The sequence below is a fragment of the Lepisma saccharinum genome, unplaced genomic scaffold (assembly GCF_977018435.1).
Source record: "Lepisma saccharinum unplaced genomic scaffold, izLepSacc3.1 HAP1_SCAFFOLD_815, whole genome shotgun sequence".
Taxonomy (NCBI): Eukaryota; Metazoa; Arthropoda; class Insecta; order Zygentoma; family Lepismatidae; genus Lepisma; species Lepisma saccharinum.
In genome coordinates this window covers 14,071-33,964 of record NW_028143478.1, presented here as the reverse complement: position 1 = coordinate 33,964, position 19,894 = coordinate 14,071, and the positions used below count along the sequence as shown (strand labels likewise).

The following is a 19,894-nucleotide window of genomic DNA, read 5'->3' as shown; positions in this document are numbered from 1 at the left end:
GATTTGCTTCATTTTACTTCGCTTTTTGTGCCACTTTTGGCTAGTTTACGATGATCAAGATGAGTGGATATGATGAAATTGATGACTGGACACTCACGAACATCCATGTCCAGGCCAGGATTCGAACCCGGAACCCCTGGCGTCGTAGCGCGATGTGTAAACCACTACGCCACGGGGGCCGGCTTTAATAATCGTCAATTTACCCATTCTTTGAGGAGAACATTTGATTCAAGTTAATATTTCTTTCCATGCAGTAAAGTAATTGTACAACTTCCTAGTTAGGTGGAAAAATAACTGAGTTACAATTACTAATTTCAGAACGTAAGTAGTTTACAGTTACTGTTACTTGAAAATGTTACTGATACTTCCAAAGATTCTACACCAGCTGCAGAACTGAAAACCAGAATAGACCAAATCCGTAAAGAACTATGAAACATGACATTGTGTGGTGACAAGACATGCAAATAAATTAGATGCGCTACAAAACTGTATTTAATATTTAATTATTATAAAAATAACAAATATGTCTTCTATTGTGTATCCAGGATTCTTCTGACATTTTTTCTTTCAAAATCGCGATATTAAAGCAGTAAAAATAAGGGTGCAGAATTACATGTTTATTCACTTGAAGGATAAAAGATTGAGGATCGTTAGAGAGCGCTAATATTTATAAATATTTACAAAATGTACACTGAAATTCTGCAAATTTATGAAGAAAATCTGGTAACGTCACCGATAAAAGATATAAATGTGTTCAAGTACTGTCATATAAAGTCAACGCAGCATTCGCTTCAAACGTAATTGCAAAATGTTTTCAATTATTTCAATTACTCTCCTTACTTTATGCATTTCGTGTTTGAATTAACTACAGTTATCTTTGTATGTTCTCTTCTGCTTTCGAAATATTAAAAGAAATACGTAATACAATACAAGAGATTTTATATTAGTATTACTATGTTCCATTGCCATGGACGTCCGCAGGATTTTTTCCAGGGAGGGGCAAGGAAGGTGCTTTTTTCCAGGGGGCAAACAAGGCACATTTTCCGCAATAATAGTGTTGTTTCCTTAAAAAACATTGCTTAAATTTGAATTTATCATATTCATGCATATTATTGTGACTGTAATGAATTTATATGTGAAAAATATGTAATTTTTGTTTGACTTTCATTTTCCAGGGGGGGACACGGCCCCCCGTTGCCCCCTCTTCCGGACGCTCATGCCATTGCTGATAAATTGTTTTTTTTTTCAATAAGAACATACAACTAAACTCTCATGATAAACAATTACGTTGCTCCACATCTAATTAGATTTTTAAATAAAATCTGCTAACCAACGTGACGTCATATCCCATCAAGGAGTACCCTAATCGACCAACCTGTATGTATCTACCTTGATTACGCGGAGATCTGGCAACATGGCCCTCGGTTGCCATGGCAAACGGTGCTGCCATCTGTTATCGAAAAATGACCACAAAATTGCCTTTAGTACGGCCTTAAACCATATCGTAATCCCCACAAAGTAAAGCTGAGAATAAGGTTCCTCTTTCAAAGAACTCCCTCCCCGTTTTCTTGGAGTAAATATAATTATCTTAGTAACCCATAATTATGTGGATTTTATCTTCAGTGCAAATTTAACTTGTTAATGTAAAACTTTCATGTGACAAGATTAGAAGTGCGGATTTGGTATATCTTTGTTCCAAATTATTGACCTGCTTCAAAGTAAGCACTAAGCAGTATACCAACACAAAGCATTATATGTTAAGAAGTGATTTATTAATGAATATGTAGAATATCGCTTATGCCTTGTCATGCAGCAAAAGTATAAAACTTTATTCATCTCAATAAAGCGCCAAACATGAAACATGCATTCTCGCAAGAAACAACTGCGAGCGAAGCGATCAAGAAAATTTTTAGATCCATTTCTTTGGAGGCTTTCAAGAATATTAATTTAATGGGGGTGTCAATACTTTCTTAGGATTCAGAGATGTTTACTCTTTTCCAGATTCTCTTTTGGCACTTTCAGGGTCGAAACGTCGCTAAATACAGTCTCCAAAATTTAATGTTCGTACTCTCCCCCTCCACTACAGAAATCCCTTGAAAATCTAAGATTGAACACTTTATCAAGAGCTTCCTATTTCCCCCTTTATATTTAATATTCAATCTTACCATCAAAATTCCCATGCCAATTTTAGACTTACTGTTGATTTTGAATAGTGGATATTGCCTCCTCCAAAAAATTAATTCTCAGTCGCTACATTAGAATTTCCGCAACAGTGTAAGAAGATAGTAGTAATAGGCGGATAACCCCTTAACTTAATTTTCCTTCTAGCTAAAATACCCGCCATAATCTAAGGCCTAGAGTTGGATACTGCCCCGTAACCCCAACCCCCCAACGTTTAATTCAGACTCCCCAAGAACCCACGTGTCGAATAAGACCCGATATTCATATGTTAGAGTTCGATATTTCTCTTCCCCTTTCAATAATACCCTCAAACATTCTTCTCTTCACCTAATAGATTAAATTTGATTCATTTAAGGTGTACAATTTTTACATATATATTTTGAAAAATATATAAATGTTACATTTTATATTATTTGAAGGGAAGAAGTCCCTCCCAAAATTTCGATGGCGCAGCTTCCGCCATAACCCTCCCTGTGGGCACCCCTTTGTAACACTAAGATGAGCTACTACCCAGACTCCCATAACTAGTACGATGAAGCGCACCCACAAAGATAGGACAGAAATATGCGAGTTCCTTCGATTTAATAAACTTTGATTTACATTATAATAGGGTGCAAGAAGAAGACGAATATTGATGTTTAAGTCCACTTTATGCAAACATATGCTAATTAGGACCGTTTTTCTTATTATTTTCTATGATATTTCCTATTAATGTTGCATTTCTTCCACTTTTGACTATGAGGATGAGTGTTAAATGCGCTTAAATTGAGGAAGGCTCACACACAAGGAACACCCATACCCACTTCGAGATTGGAACCTGGGATCCTTGCGTTGTAGCGAAATGTCTCTCCACCTCGGACGTCATCAAAGTGGGGTCAGAACTAACGTGAAATGTACAGGTACGTACCTCCATCTAGAATGGAACCAGGTATCCCTGCATTTCACTATGCCATCTTGGAGGTCCCAGAATGGTGTACAAGCCTTTATTTCGATAAATATATGTCTTCGGTTTGTGATCTAATTTGATAATATATTCAACGAAGATAGTGGTACTATTAATAGTTTGTCTCGTTATTCGGATTAAGTAATATCAAAATGCGCTTTAGATTCAGTGCCCTGCTGGATTAGCAAAGTAATGCTCTCTATAATCTCATGCTGCTAAATTTTTCACAAGAATCTACAATGTTCTCTACAGTCTCTATAAGTCTACCGCAAGAATATTCAGTGCTCTCTACAGTCCCCTATCGATAGGTTTACCACAAGGATTTACAATTCTTTCTTCAGTCCAATATCTATAGAATTACCACAAGGATCTGCAATGCTCTCTAGAGTGCCTTATCTGTAGAATTACCACCGGGTTTTCAACTCTCTCTCTAATCTCTTGCCGGTAGGTTCACCAGAAGTATTTGCAATGCTTTCTAGAGTTTCTTATCGATACGTTAACCACAAGGATCTGGAATGCCCTCTACAGTCCCATATTGAAAGGTTTACCACAAGGATCTGGAATGCTATATACAGTGCCTCACCGAATGTTTACCACAAGGATCTGCAATGTTCTCTACAGTTTCTTATCGATAGGTTTACCACAAGGATCTGTAATGCTCTATATAGTGCCTTACCGAGTGTCTACCACAAGGATCTGCAATGTTCTCTACAACTCCTTATAGATACGTTTATCACAAGGATTTGCAATGCTCTCTAGAGCTCCTTATTGATAGGTTTACCACAAGGATTTGGAATGCTCGCTACAGAACCTTATTGATAGGTTTACCACAAGGATCTGGAATGATCTCTACAGCACCTTATCGATAGGTTTACCACAAGGATCTGTAATGATCTATATAGTGCCTTACTGAATATTTACCACAAGGATCTGCAATGTTCTCTACAGCCCCTTATTGATAGGTTTTCCACAAGGATCTGGAATGCTCTATACAGTGCCGTACCGAATATTTATCACAAGGATCTGCAATGTTCTCTACAGCCCCTTATTGATAGGTTTACCACAAGGATCTGCAATGCTCTCTACAGCTCCTTATTGATAGGTTTACCACAAGGATTTGGAATGCTCTCTACAGCCCCTTATTGATAGGTTTACCACAAGGATCTGCAATGCTCTCTACAGCTCCATATTGATAGGTTTACCACAAGGATTTGGAATGCTCTCTACAGCCCCTTATTGACAGGTTTACCACAAGGACCTGGAATGATCTCTACAGCACCTTATCGATAGGTTTAGCACAAGGATCTGTAATGATCTATATAGTGCCTTACTGAATATTTACCACAAGGATCTGCAATGTTCTCTACAGCCACTTATTGATAGGTTTACCACAAGGATCTGCAATGCTCTCTACAGCTCCTTATTGATAGGTTTACCACAAAGAATTGGAATGCTCTCTACAGACCCTTATTGATAGGTTTACAACAAGGATCTGGAATGATCTCTACAGCACCTTATCGATAGGTTTACCACAAGGATCTGGAATGATCTATATAGTGCCTTACTGAATATTTACCACAAGGATCTGCAATGCTCTCTACAGCTCCTTATTGATAGGTTTACCACAAGGATCTGAAATGTTCTCTACAGCTCCTTATTGATAGGTTTACCACAAGGATCTGGAATGCTATATATAGTGCCTTACCGAATGTTTACGACAAGGATCTGGAATGTTCTCTACAGTCCCTTATTGATAGGTTTACCACAAGGATCTATAATGCTCTATATAGTGCCTTACCGAATGTTTACGACACGGATCTGCAATGTTCTCTACAGCCACTTATTGATAGGTTTACCACAAGGATTTGGAATGCTCTCTACAGCCCCTTACTGAATATTTACCACAAGGATCTGTAATGATCTATAAAGTGCCTTACTGAATATTTACCACAAGGATCTGCAATGTTCTCTACAGCCACGTATTGATAGGTTTACCACAAGGATCTGCAATTCTCTCTACAGCACCTTATTGATAGGTTTACCACAAGGATTTGGAATGCTCTCTACAGCCCCTTATTGATAGGTTTACCACAAGGATCTGAAATGATCTCTACAGCACCTTATCGATAGGTTTACCACAAGGATCTGGAATGATCTATATAGTGCCTTACTGAATATTTACCACAAGGATCTGCAATGTTCTCTACAGCCCGTTATTGATAGGTTTACCACAAGGATCTGCAATGCTCTCTACAGCTCCTTATTGATAGGTTTACCACAAGGATCTGAAATGTTCTCTACAGCCCCTTATTGATAGGTTTACCACAAGGATCTGCAATGCTCTCTACAGCTCCATATTGATAGGTTTACCACAAGGATTTGAAATGCTCTCTACAGCACCTTATTGATAGGTTTACCACAAGGATCTGGAATGATCTCTACAGCACCTTATCGATAGGTTTACCACAAGGATCTGTAATGATCTATATAGTGCCTTACTGAATATTTACCACAAGGATCTGCAATGTTCTCTACAGCCACTTATTGATAGGTTTACCACAAGGATCTGCAATGCTCTCTACAGCTCCTTATTGATAGGTTTACCACAAGGATTTGGAATCCTCTCTACAGCCCCCTTATTGATAGGTTTACTACAAGGATCTGAAATGATCTCTACAGCACCTTATCGATAGGTTTACCACAAGGATCTGGAATGATCTATATAGTGCCTTATTGAATATTTACCACAAGGATCTGCAATGTTCTCTACAGCCCGTTATTGATAGGTTTACCACAAGGATCTGCAATGCTCTCTACAGCTCCTTATTGATAGGTTTACCACAAGGATCTGAAATGTTCTCTACAGCCCCTTATTGATAGGTTTACCACAAGGATCTGCAATGCACTCTACAGCTCCATATTGATAGGTTTACCACAAGGATTTGGAATCCTCTCTACAGCCCCTTATTGATAGGTTTACCACAAGGATCTGGAATGGTCTCTACAGCACCTTATCGATAGGTTTACCACAAGGATCTGTAATGATCTATATAGTGCCTTACTGAATATTTACCACAAGGATCTGCAATGTTCTCTACAGCCACTTATTGATAGGTTTACCACAAGGATCTGCAATGCTCTCTACAGGTCCTTATTGATAGGTTTACCACAAGGATTTGGAATGCTCTCTACAGCCCCTTATTGATAGGTTTACCACAAGGATCTGAAATGATCTCTACAGCACCTTATCGATAGGTTTACCACAAGGATCTGTAATGATCTGTATAGTGCCTTACTGAATATTTACCACAAGGATCTGCAATGTTTTCTACAGCCACTTATTGATAGGTTTACCACATGGATCTGGAATACTCTATATAGTGCCTTACCGTATGTTTACCACAAGGATCTGGATTGTTCTCTACAGTCCCTTATTGATAGGTTTACCACATGGATCTGGAATGCTCTATATAGTGCCTTACCGAATGCTTACCACAAAGATCTGGAATGTTCTCTACAGTCTCTATAGGTTTACCAGAAGGAATTGCAATGCTCTCTAAATTCCCTTATCGATAGGTTTACCAAAAGGAACTGGAATACTCTCTATAGTCCCTTATGTGTAACTGCAACACATGTGCTGTAAATATATGTATACTAAAGTATCCTTCTTGTAAATATTACGACATTATTAAAAAATGATTAAAGTATTTGAATGCAGTATTAACACATGGTAGCACAGCAAACTGGGGTGTATGGGGTGACCTTTCACGTAGTACACCCTGGACTGCATTTACAAACTAACGAGGCTCGGGTGTCTGAACCTACGGCCAGTATAATCTTCGTAGGACTGTGTGTGTGTGTGTTGTCCTGCGTTTTGCCTTTATCCGTGCTGAGTGCCTTTTTACAGCCTCAGCTTCTAACCAAAGTAAGAATATCTTAATTCTCAGAAACGTGTTTTATTTTTCTGGGGCTGGGGCACGTATAGTGTGACGGATGCAATATAGCGTAAGTGCAGACGCACTCAAAAATTTTAATTCAAATTTTTAAAAGAATCAAATTCCACGGCATGCTACTTACAGTTCTTGATCCCCACTTCCCATCCTCCACACGGAACAGGTCATACGTGAAGCCAAGGTCCTCTGAGAACTTCTGGAGAAGATCAATGCAGAATCCGGAACAGCACTGGTACAAGTTGGAGTTCCTGTGGGCATCAGCGAGGTCTATCCTAGAAAGGGAGACAGAATAAGGAACTGGTTATCATTATCAACAATAAAGTACAGGGTGGTTAACAAGTCAGTTGATACTTACAACCTCTTCACTGACTAGCGTAGTAGCTAGCCACTTGATTACAGCAGTGGCTATTTGAGGTTTTGTTATTGTTAGTGTGCACAGTATTTGTTGTTTTTCTATAAATAATTCTCATCTGAATGGCTTCACATTTGTTAAGTAATAATTCCTGTTTACATCAAAGGTGCATATACTGTATATCAACTGACTTTTGGGCCACCATATGTTTAATGCATATTAACAGTGTTTGGAAATAACAGTTACTTGTCTGATGAATTTTAACAGTAATTAGCTACTTTCAAAAATGAGTAGCTGTAAAAGTACTTTTTTGCAATAGAAGTAACGTTATCAACAGTTATCTTGCAACACTTAAATTGCTAACTTAATACGTTTTAACATGTAGGAAGAGCTACATTTGGCAACTCTGTTTCCATCTATGTGTCTTCTCTGGATGCTAAGGTGAAGCATATTCGTGGAATCACCTAAGTCAAGGAAGCTATGGTCCCTTGTATGCTAACTTAGAACATTTTAGTTTTATTGCAGTTCGTTATTTCTAATTGCACTTGAAAATTTCAGTGTTTTGGCTCACCATTTTTGGCAATAATATTAATATATGAAAATTTATATAAGGTACCAGAAACAAAAAATTAAATAAAATTAAATACCCCTATATTTACTTTAGTACAATTAATGATCATTGATTGTGTGTAATTTGGTTACAAAGCAACTTTGCAGCAGAGAGTAACTGTCAAAGTAATTTACAGTTACTTCTTAAGTAGTAGTAACTGCAACGGTTAATTTTTGAACTTAGTAACTGTAACTTATAACTCAGTTATTTTTTAAAAGTAACCTTTCGGACACTGCATATTATTATACTCTGTTCAGAGAATCTCTGTAGCGAGTGAACGAAAACAAATCTTTGGGCAAGTGGTGACTCGAGAGGGCTCGACCAACCCGTTTGCAGCAGCGCGCACTGCTATACTCCGGCCACTCGCTTTCCCACTATCTCTGCCGTTATGCGCTGCTTTGCTCCACAGAGGCCCAATACATAGTGTAGTATCAGGCACCACAATTAAAGTTGCCCTACTCATAACCCTTTGGAGTCTGTTCGAAGCAACGGATTGCGGTGAAACTTGTTATAGACGCTATCGAGATCATGGGTAAGCGAATGCCGACGAAAAAAAAATAGTTCCAATTTTCACCACCAGGTTGAAATGTGGCGTTGAAATCTGGTACACAGTGAACAACATCTCGAATAAGTGCGACCATTGATCACTGATTACCGACAGAAACTCAAATTACTGGTTGTTGTTTCTCAGCGGCACATTTGCACATGGTGGTGAAAATTTGAACTACTTTCTTCATAATGTTGTTCGTAGTTCAAGTCGTTTAATTAGCGACAAGCTGTTTCTGAGGTAGTTTTAAGCTTTCCTTAACCTTTTTTTACAAACTACAATTTTTAACTTCTCTTGAAGGGCTTTTTACACCCCTTTCGATTCTTTTTAAATTTGAGGTAAGGGTTTTAGATAAGGGGATTCTCCCCGCATCCATTCAAGGGTGCACAATGGCCTGATGTACCAACGTACCCAAAAAATTTAATCCAATCAATCAATCAATACTTTCTTTGTCAGCGTTCGCTATATAGCCTCTATCTCAGTGTTTCGAACGGCCCCCAAAGGTAAGATTTATTTCTATGCGCCACATTTCCACCTGGTGGTTAGCATTTGAACTATATTTTCCGTCAGCATTCGCTTCCCCATGGCCTCCATAGTCTCTATACCAAGCTTCAGTGCAATCCGTTGCTTCGAATGGGGTTAAGAGGGATCTCAGTAGGAAAACTTTAATTCTGAGTGCCATATTTGCACCTAGTGGCGAAAACTTGAACTATTTTCATCGGCATTTTAAGCAATTCGATGCTTCGAACGGGCCACCCGGAAGGCCTACATGTTCCAATGAAATGCAATATTCCAGAGACTCAGGTGGTTGATTCATGTCAAACACTTCCACATTTTGGTCATTTCTCAAAACTTCTTCCCCCTACACTCTTTGGAACGAAATTGTGAGTAGTTTTATGACATTACTTCGACTTCGGATTAGAATGCAGTGTAATTAATCTAAAAGAAGTTTTGCAAATTCAAATTTTGCGTTATGTCAACTTTATGCTCGGATAGGCTAATCAGGGGTGCAACTTGCCTGCATTGGAAATAGAACCTGGAGCCTCTAAATTCAGGACCAGAGTAACTCTTTCTGGAGCCCGAAGTTCAACACTCTGCCCCAGCAAGTAGTGACGAGACGTCTCCACCAATGAACACTTAAGAGGAACGGGATTGCGTGAGGGGAAAGCGACTGCAGTTACCAGCTTTCCCAGCAGCGTGTACTGCCCACTCTATCCCTCTCCCCTTCTCTGCCGCTATGCGCGGCCTTGCTCCAGAGATAGTTGGGACAGGGTATAGGTTCGAATTCTGCGTAGCCAAGATGCAAGAAGTAGAAACTGAATTTTACAAGGAGTTATAAGAAAAATGTGTGGGAACTAAAGTACATGTGTCTCTAAAAAAGTGTCTCCTAGCACACCAAGATAACCACTACATGGACGAGGTCGGTTTAAACGAGATACGTGATAGAAAATATATTGAATGGCTTTCAGAAGCAGTACATTCGTCATTGATAAGACTCGTATTTTTATGTACTCAAAATACGCAAAATGTGTGCATATTTATGTACACCGATGAGCGATTACATTATGACCACTCCGACCCGAGAACATTTAGCGCGCCTGGAGTGCAGAGAGTAATACGTGACACGCTGGCAGCATGGTATATATTGGGCAGGTCTAGAGGCTCGCTGTTAGTAGTGTCTCCTGCAACAGAATAAGAAAAGCGGCCGATCTCTCCCAGTTTGATGGAGATCAAATTGTGATGACACAGTACCTTGGTACCAGCATCTCTGTAACGACACGGCACCTTGGTACCAGCATCTCTGTAACGGCACGGCACATTGGTACCAGCATCTCTGTAACGACACGGCACCTTGGTACCAGCATCTCTGTAACGGCACGGCACCTTGGTACCAGCATCTCTGTAACGACACGGCACCTTGGTACCAGCATCTCTGAAACGGTACGGCACCTTTGTACCAGCATATCTGAAACGGCTTGGCTTCTTGGCTGCTCTCGTGCTGCTGTTGTGAGCACGTATCGAAAATGGTGCAACGATGGGCAAACAACGACACGTCGTCCAGCAGTGTGTCGACAGCGACTCATTGATGCCAGAGGCCAGCGGAGGCTGTCACGCATTGTACGGAGCGACCGCGAGACATGGCCCGCAGGTACAACACTGGTGACCAGAACAATGTTTCACAGCACACGGTTCATCAAACACTGCTGCGCATGGGACTGCGGACATAATGTGGTTTGGTTTGATTTGGTTTGAGTTGCTGTTTTAAGTCCACTTTATGCACAGTAAGGCTAATCGGGACTGGACCTACAGTTTAAAGTGGGATCCGAACCACTTGTGCCTCCACCGGGTATCGAACCCGGAACCCCTTCGGACATAATGTGGTAGGTGGTCATACTGTAATGGCTCATCGGTGTCTGTATAATATCACTGAAATATATAAAGAAATATTAGCAAGTTTTAGGATCCTGACACTAAAATTCAATTACTAAAAATAGTGTGTGTCTATTTGTGGGTGTGTGCAATATTTTAACATTTTGTTTCTATTTGTATTACTGTTGAAATACAGAAAAGTTACTAATTTCAGAAAGTAACTACGTCCAGTTACTGTTACCTGATAAAAGTAACTTGTTACTACAAATATCTTGTTACTTCCAAACACTGATGAGCGACTCCTCATGACGTTCATACAACCATTATTTATCTTCATCGTCTCGATTAGTCTAAAGGGCAGAGAAGCAGTGTACAATAAGAAATATACAAATGCAAAATACCATCTTTCAAATAAATATTAATTACTTATTATATTTGGTTTTATGCCGAATTTATGAAATACCTACACTACTTAAAATCGACGTTTAAACGTCCGCAACATAATGGCACGTGAGATATTCCAATAAGAGAAAAAGTCACATGGAAATCTCTGGGGTAACAAAAGGCGTCAGAATGAGTCGAACCATGAACCATGTAATCCGAAAGCTCTGTGTCCAAATGGCCACGAAATTAACTGTTGGCCGCGTCATTTTGCTATTGGTCGTTTCTGCTGTTGACGCTCTGCTGGAGGCTGACTGAAGCCCATTGTTGTCACGTGCCCAACAATGCACATCCAGGATTATATTATTATCGCTTGGCGAAGATCGGTGCAATCCTGTTTTTCTGGTCAGGTTCTCTTGACAGAATTATTACCACATGCCTTTGCACTGTTCTCCCTATTGCTCTGGTGTTTCATTAAATACATACCTCGTCTCTATGAGTGTTTTGAAGCTCTGACTCAGAAATGACGTCACATGTGAAATACCACGTGACACATCAAATTGAAGGAAACATGTTGAAGCTGGTTCTGGGTGAATAATGAAAGTTTTGCTCAAGTAATTTAACGCCATACTTTGTATAGTTAGAACCATATTCAACAGGGTGCCTTTTTATGAACTTTACGTTATCCTGAGTAACGTACACACAACGTGACACACGTAAAAACAATATTGATTCAATTTTTGCATCAGTTGACACATTAAAACGAGTAATTTTGGTCTCTATGAAATGAACTGATCCTGTTAATTTATGTATTTTAATGCATCACAAGGAACGGTTGGCGATAAAACTACATATTAATGCATTTCTCGGTGTACAGGGTGTACACGATGAACCTCCGGGATTTTGAAGTGATGCAAAATTAAAACGAACACGCCTGCACATTACTTGGTAATTTTATTGCAAAGAGCAACTCAAAAAGTTTCTTACAAAAAAAATACCACATTCCTATGCGAGCACCTTTATACTCAACGCAATCCAACTGGCGGCTGACCCTGAAGGGTATTTCTAGCCCTTTCTGTCCCCCCATTCATTTTCGGGTGCGTGTGGTCCGATGGGTGTCAACAAACTCGGTTGCGAAGTTAAAGCTGAAGGGATCAGATCGCTCTCCCGAAGCAACGTTGCCAAGCGTTGCCAGTAATCTTTATATGGCTGTGCGTCCGCCTGCATTCCGGCCTGTGGGTGGTCGTTCCGGAAACTTCATCGTTCAGTACCGCGTGTGCAGTTGAACCATTAACACCCGCTGATCTCTGGTGCTGGTAATATCGTTGCCCGGGAAGACTCTCTCGCGCTTTACAGTACACTTGGCAACATGTGGTTGACACAACGCTCATTTCTTTCGTCCCGCGACCAACGTTCGGTGCCTTGTGACTCGAAAATGCCCGATCTCAGTCGAAGAAAATTCAACTGATCGCTGATTCGCTGTTTCCCAGCCGCCAGTTGGAATAGTCCAGTGATGTGCGTCTACGTGTAAACAACGATAGTCTACATTCTACACGTAGACTATTTTATACACGTAGATTACTTAATTTATGTAAACAACATGACGAAAGGTGATATTTTAGCAAAGGGCGCCGTGGAATTTAAAAAAATATATACTGCGTATCAGTTGCTGATGTGTGAGGAGAACTTTTCATACTCTTTCTTCCAAATTCAAACAATTTCTCACCTAGGAAGAATCCTAATATAAGAAATATTCTAGTGTTTTATTAGAAAAAGACTACTCTTGCCTCACGACTGCCATCTGTTGTTATGTTTTGCATACTATTTATCTTCTTCCATAGTTAGTAATAGAAGAGAAGAGAAATTTTGTTGTAAATAGGATTCTTTTCAGTTCGATAGGAACCAATACAGTTGAAAATATCACTTTCTTTTCATGAAACCCTTGAAAATTAATTTTAATGCACTTTAGATTGTCTACGTATTCTATGTAAACTACAACTCAATGTAATCTACGCGTAGATTACGTGTAGACAACGCATGTAGACGTAAACTTATAGTCTACGGCACATCACTGGTATAGTCATACGAAGAATGTCCACTTCGCGCAGCAGCAGGTCGTCAGGGATGGTATCAATGGCAGCATCAATTTGGTCACGCAAAGCATTCACGTTTGGCACTCGTTGAGTAAACTGCGTTCTTAACATATCCCCAGAGGAAGAAGTCCAGAGGAGTGATATATGGGCTACGTGGTGGCCAGGGGATAGGGTCCCCTCGCCCGATCTGGACAAGTTGAACTTTGTACGCATACAGACGCAGCCGTTTTCGTAGCACTTTATGAACTGTTGAAGGAGGCATTTGCAGTTCTCTTGCAGCTTGCCTGATCGACTTCAGAGGGCTGCGGACGAAAACGTTACGAACTTGCTCAACCGGCTCGTCGAAGACGCGTGGCTTCATCAACACCTTCACCGTTTCCAGAAAACTTCTGTACAATACCCTGATGCTCTTGTCCGTTGGCGGCGTTTTGTTAAAGACAAGCCGAAACTTACGCTGCACCGTAACAATTGATTTTGACTCTGCAAACCATACAACAGCGTATGCTTTCTCTTGAGAAGACTCCATTTTCACAAAAGCGACGACAGCGCTGCCTAGCATGACGCGCGCTAACTAAAAAAACACACACAAAAAAAAAACACAAACTTGAGCGTGTATGGCACCAAATACAAAATACTGGATTGTCGTAACTTTATTTTCTGATTTTTACCATTGCGTCGAAACTTCCGGAGGTTCATCGTGTACACCTTACTTTGATTGATTGATTTGCTTTATTTTACTTCGCTTTTGTGCCACTTTTGGCTAATTGATGATTGATGAAATTGATGAGTTTACACTCACAAACATCCATGCCCAGGCCGGGATTCGAACCCGGGACCCCTGGTGTCGTAGCGCGATATGCTAACCACTCCGTTACGGGGGCTGGCCAGGACCCCCTTGATTACAAGGCGACGACGGGGAGGCCCCCTACTTTGATGCACCAGAAGCATGGACCTTAACAGTTTTTGCACTTTAATGTGTTATCGGAGTAAAAAAATAGGCATATTTACGTTAATATAACACATTTCAGGATCTATGTAGTTTTCGAACCTTTCTGGCATGTTTTAGAATCCTTCTGGCATTTATGAATTGAACATTAAAATTAGAGTGTACGTAATTAACATCTTGCAGTTAATTATTGTGAGATATTTTTATTTATAATGAAAATACAGAGCCTAAAAGTAGACTTGAGAGTATTTTATAAGTTACAGGATGTGACAAAATTAACCTACAATCTGCTCTGCACATATATTTACCTTTGTAAATGCTTCTATAGGGTGTTTTTTTTTTAGAGTGATAGAACTTTGAATTGAAATAAAACCCATAAAAAAATAAGTTTGAAGCCAATTGTATTTTTATTTGAAAGATAACGTTCTGACATTTACTTTTTGAAAATAATTTCCGGCATATGTCCACCACGACTAGCTGTGATGAACCGGATTCGATCAGTCCAATTTTGAACCACTTTTTCAAGTAATTGGTGACGTATGTCGTTAATGACACGAGTTATGTTGCCTTCCAAAGCGTCAATTGTTGCTGGTTTATCGGCATAAACCAGAGACTTTAGATATCCCAAAGAAAATAATCCAGTGGCGTTAGGTCACATGATCTTGGGAGGCCGATTCACTGACAGCACCGATATTTCCGAAGTGCTCTATACGTTTGGCGAACAGAACATTGATTTTGGAAATATATTTCCACAATTTGGTTTGATTTGAGTTGCTGTTTTAAGTCCACTTTATGCACAGTAAGGCTAATCGGGACTGGACCTACAGTTTAAAGTGGAATCCGAACCACTTGTGCCTCCACTGGGTATCGAACCCGGGACCCCTTGATTGCAAGGCAATGACGCTACCACTGCGCCATGGGGGAGGCCATATTTCCACAATTTGTAAACGTCGTTGCGGCGTCAGTCTTTCCATGATCATTTGCCAATGCTCACTGATATGAAATAACAAAACAACATGTCATCAAAACAAAACAAATACCAGCTATCCCTAGCGAAAGTTCTATCACTCTTAAAAAACACCCTTTAGTTAAATTTTGTATTGGGATGTTTATTTTATCAGGATTTTTACCCCGTGTTTATACGTGTTGAATTTCACATAAGACACAGTTCGGAACAATTTTATACAAACAGCATGTGTTCCTGAGAATTTAAATGCATGATAAATACGCTCTAAAGATTTTAAGGTGAAGCACTAGCATACACTTATTTATGTTACACGCTCTTCTAAACTGTAGCAGCGGTAGATGCTGTCATCTGTTGGCGGTACTTGTAAGGACTTGACATTTGATTTCAATAGCAAGGACATCCCAATGAAGCAGCTGGCGTCCGGCATCCTGTTTCGAGCAAAGCATTTCAAAGGCTTCAAACACGAAAAGGTTATTTCATATGCTGCATTGGAGAGAATACAACTAAAGTGTGAGCCTTGTGAAATGCCAAATTATACTTTCCTAGGATTTCGAAGAAATCTAAATCCATTAAGTGAAGTACTTTCGTTCCATCTTCGTAACGCTGAAGAGTTTTGGGTAAAATCTGCGGTTCATCTTTAAGGAAAATGTATCACAGGAATAAAAATCTGAAAAAGGTTACAGTTATCTCATAATTCAAGAAATATTCTGACCCTGGTGCACCTCTCACTCTACCACTCCAACGTATGTTTGTGCTACACAATTACATGCACCTATGGAGTTCTTGGGAAGAAGTTCTTCGATTTAGATATGTACGAGAAAAAGCGAATCTGCTTCTAACGATTGAAGAGTAGCAAATCCTAAAAAGCTTATTTTATCTGCCCGCGATACAAATATCCTTCTTGTTCCTATTCCGCAATGCATTTTTGTTTCATCTGACATCTGTGCGAATACTTTCGCCTATTCCACTTCCTGGCTTATTTTGCTGAGAATAAGTGTGGACATTACGCAGATTAATTTTGAGTGTAATTTGCATTTTAAGGTTCAAGTTCAATACATTTCCGAATAATATCCCCTAATTTTGAAATTGACTTCAAGAGTATCGAAGAAATTCCCTTTGATAATGTTTGCCTCAGACTCGTCATCTTGAAAATCAAGTCCCTGGATAGTAAGATCCCGCGATGCATCCACAACGACTGACCTATAGTGTCGGCTTTCTTGGATCACTTTTGGTCCCGGGTTCGATACCCGGTGGAGGCACTTTAAACTGTAGGTCCAGTCCAGATTAGCCTTAATGTGCATAAAGTGGACTAAAAATTCCAAATCAACCAACCAACCAAATCTTGAATCACCTTTGAATGTATTTTACTAAATAGCGTTGTCACTAACAAGCCACGATTAGAATAATTTGCCCGTACTACAGATGATGTTTTGTGGTCCTCTGAATGTTCTTGATGTTTAAAACCGTCCAAATTCAACATTTTTTTCCAGTTCTTAAACCTGGTTAAAACCTTGGTTAATCGCGACGATTACAGAACATAAATGAATGAGAAATGGCCTATGGCCAGGTCGGCGCTCGAATCTTGTACGAAAGTCACAAACACACACACACACACACACACACACACATATACATACATATATACGTATATATTAAAACAAATTCATATTTGTTAGTCAAGTTGGTATTATAAGCAGGAAAAGTGATATCATGCAGAATACATCACTTAGAAATAGTGAAAATCGTCATACTCATTGAAATGAACTCTCTAATTATTCGATATTTCATTAACTTCAGTTGGGGGCGGACGGGAGTGCGAAGTGTCTGACTGCGGGGACGCCCACTCCCCTGCCCTCCCTCTGGCGTCGTCACTGGTGCAGGCATGCATATATGCTAATGCGACCACTTCCAATCAGTGATGTGCCGTAAACTATAAGTTTACGTCTACATGCGTTGTCTACACGTAATCTTCGCGTAGATTACATTGGGTTGTAGTTTACATAGACTACGTAGACAATGTAAAGTGCATTAAAATTAATTTCCAAGGATTTCATGAAAGTGAAGTGACATTATCAACTATATTTGTTCTTAACGAACTGAAAAGAATCCTATTTACAACAAAATTTCTCTTATCTTCTATCATCAACTATGGAAGAAAATAAATAGTATGCAAAAAGACAACAGATGGCAGTCGTGAGGCAAAAAGTCTTGTCCCCATAAAACAGTAGAATATTTCCTGTGTTAGGTTTTTTCGTAGTAGAGAAATTGTCTGAATTTGCAAGAAAGAGTATGAAAGGTTCTCCTCACACATCAGCAACTGATACGCAGTATAATTTTCTTTTAATTCCACGGCGCCCTTTGCTAAGTTATCACTTTTCCTCATGTTGTTTACATAGATTACGTCTTCTACGTGTATAAAATAGTCTACGTGTAGAAAGTAGACTATCGTTGTTTACGCGTAAACGCACATCACTGCCATTAACCAAGATATGTCCGTAGCAAATGTCAATACATTATGACCAATCAGTGGCGGCGAATAAGTCCCAGAACTGGGGAGAGGTCAAGGTGCCAAATATCTGGGGGAGGGGGCAAATACAGTGTACTTTCTTTGTACATAAGGTTTAGCATAGTGCAGGGGAAAAATTTGGGGGACCCCCTCACCCCCTTAATCGCCGCCACTGTGATCAATACTTTGATTTTTACAAACGAAAATCAGGGGCCAAGAGCGAGTGAAACACCCTGTACATATTTTAAGGAAAAATGTACTTGGCGCATTTAATTCGTAAAAGAGATTTTTAAAAAAATCTCAGACACTGTTTCTATCTATTTTTTTCCCACAAGTTTCGCTTCTGACAGTATTTAAACACAAATGTAACCTTGTAATTGCTTACAGTCAGGATCAATCGAGAATCATTTACAGAACACCCATGACTGCAATCGCAATCATGTTGAACTGCTATGGTATTTAGCGTACTGTTAGAAACGTCGTTCTAAGACCATTTCCCCGGAAAGCGTCTGTAGGCTATCCTCTACGAAATTCGAGAACCGGAAGTAATCTATCTCAAGTGCTTAAGGGAAGTGTTCGAAGTATGAACCTCCGTCCAAATGCTTGTTGACCTAAAACCATGCTTTCAGGATATTGGCTTGAGCAGTTCCCCTGCAAACACACATAATTCATTCCAACTCTCATAGATGTCACCCTGAGCGTGTTTTGCTTGGACATGGTCAAAGCAGACTAAGTTAAAGCAAAACTGGATGTTTCTCGCCTCATTTAGGAAAACCTTTATGATATTTTAAATCCTGTAAAAGTAAAGTTCTTGAGAGTTGTTTGTAGACATCGAGAAAATATTTTCGCGTGGTTTCGTGAATACAAAATAGGTTTAGATGCTACTTAAGATAGGTACAAAATGACAAGAACTCGTAGATACTACCAACATGTCAATAGTTCACTAACCACAAGGAACCAATAGAAGCCAGGCCTAATAGGCGATACTTCACAAAACCAAAGTAAAATAAAAAGTCAGTTAGTCAGTCAGTATATAGACAACAGTGAAACGATAGCATTTTGTCCTATCTGTGTCAGAGAATTTATACCTTATTTCTTGTTTTCAATCTCTGACATTTATTCGATTTGGAATATATCTGATTACAAAATGCTTTCTACTGAGGCTTTTCGATGTATTGATTGGTTGATTTACCACTTTGGGCTAATCTCGAAGATGATGTGACGAAATTGATGAAAGGACATTCACTAAGAACACCCATGCTCAGGTAGGGATTCGGACCCGGGACCCCTGGAGTCGTAGGCCGATGTGATAACCACTCCGCCACGGGTACCGGCTTTTCTTGACAGTTCCTACTTTAATAATATATTTGCACTACATGAATTTCTTTAGTAGAAATTACGCTAGGTTAAATTATAACCTTTATGCAAACTAACTTTATCCATAAATTCGTGGTGTGTTGTTATGGTATGCCTTAGAAACTTAAGTCAATAACTCCACACCACAGATTTATCACACAAAGACTGACACTGATATAGGAATTGTTCTATGTACCTTGCACTATTTTTCCGCATAGTCACCACAGAGGTTCAGGTATTTCTCCCACCGCACCATTAGTTTGGAGATAACGCTGTTGTAGAATTCGTAAATGAACGTCTGTCCTGCTAGGAACTTATTCAGTGGAACGAACACGTGGAAATCACTGGGGGCGAGGTCTGGACTATACGGTGCATGCTCCAGAACCTCCCATTCGAATGACTGAAGTCTCTCGATGGTCCTGTTTGCAACATGAGGCCTGGCGTTATCGTGGAGGATAACCACATTTTCCACATCGAGAATCCCTTGGCGCTTTGACCTTATGGCAGCTCGGAGACATGAGACTGTGCCACAGTAGCTGTCTGCGTTGATGGTGTCACCTCGTGGCATGAAATTCAGCAGAAGTGGTCCCGTGTTGAGAACTGCAGCCATATTTGCAAACTGGCAGCAGCGCCGTGGCGATGAGCAGCCGAGATTTAACGCTGGGCCATTCCAAGAAAAACTTATTGGA

At 39.8% G+C, this 19,894-nt stretch overlaps 1 protein-coding gene across 1 annotated transcript in view; it reads right to left on the bottom strand.

Moving 5' to 3' along the window:
* LOC145983335 (glutamate receptor ionotropic, NMDA 2C-like) overlaps nt 1-19,894 on the bottom strand; it is a gene marked incomplete at both ends in the record, with an annotated part of 82,959 nt that overhangs the window by 52,073 nt on the left and 10,992 nt on the right. The window contains one exon of the mRNA XM_083116476.1: nt 7,202-7,349. Within this exon, the coding sequence (XP_082972602.1) occupies nt 7,202-7,349 (148 nt within the window). The remainder of the gene's footprint in view (nt 1-7,201; nt 7,350-19,894) is intronic.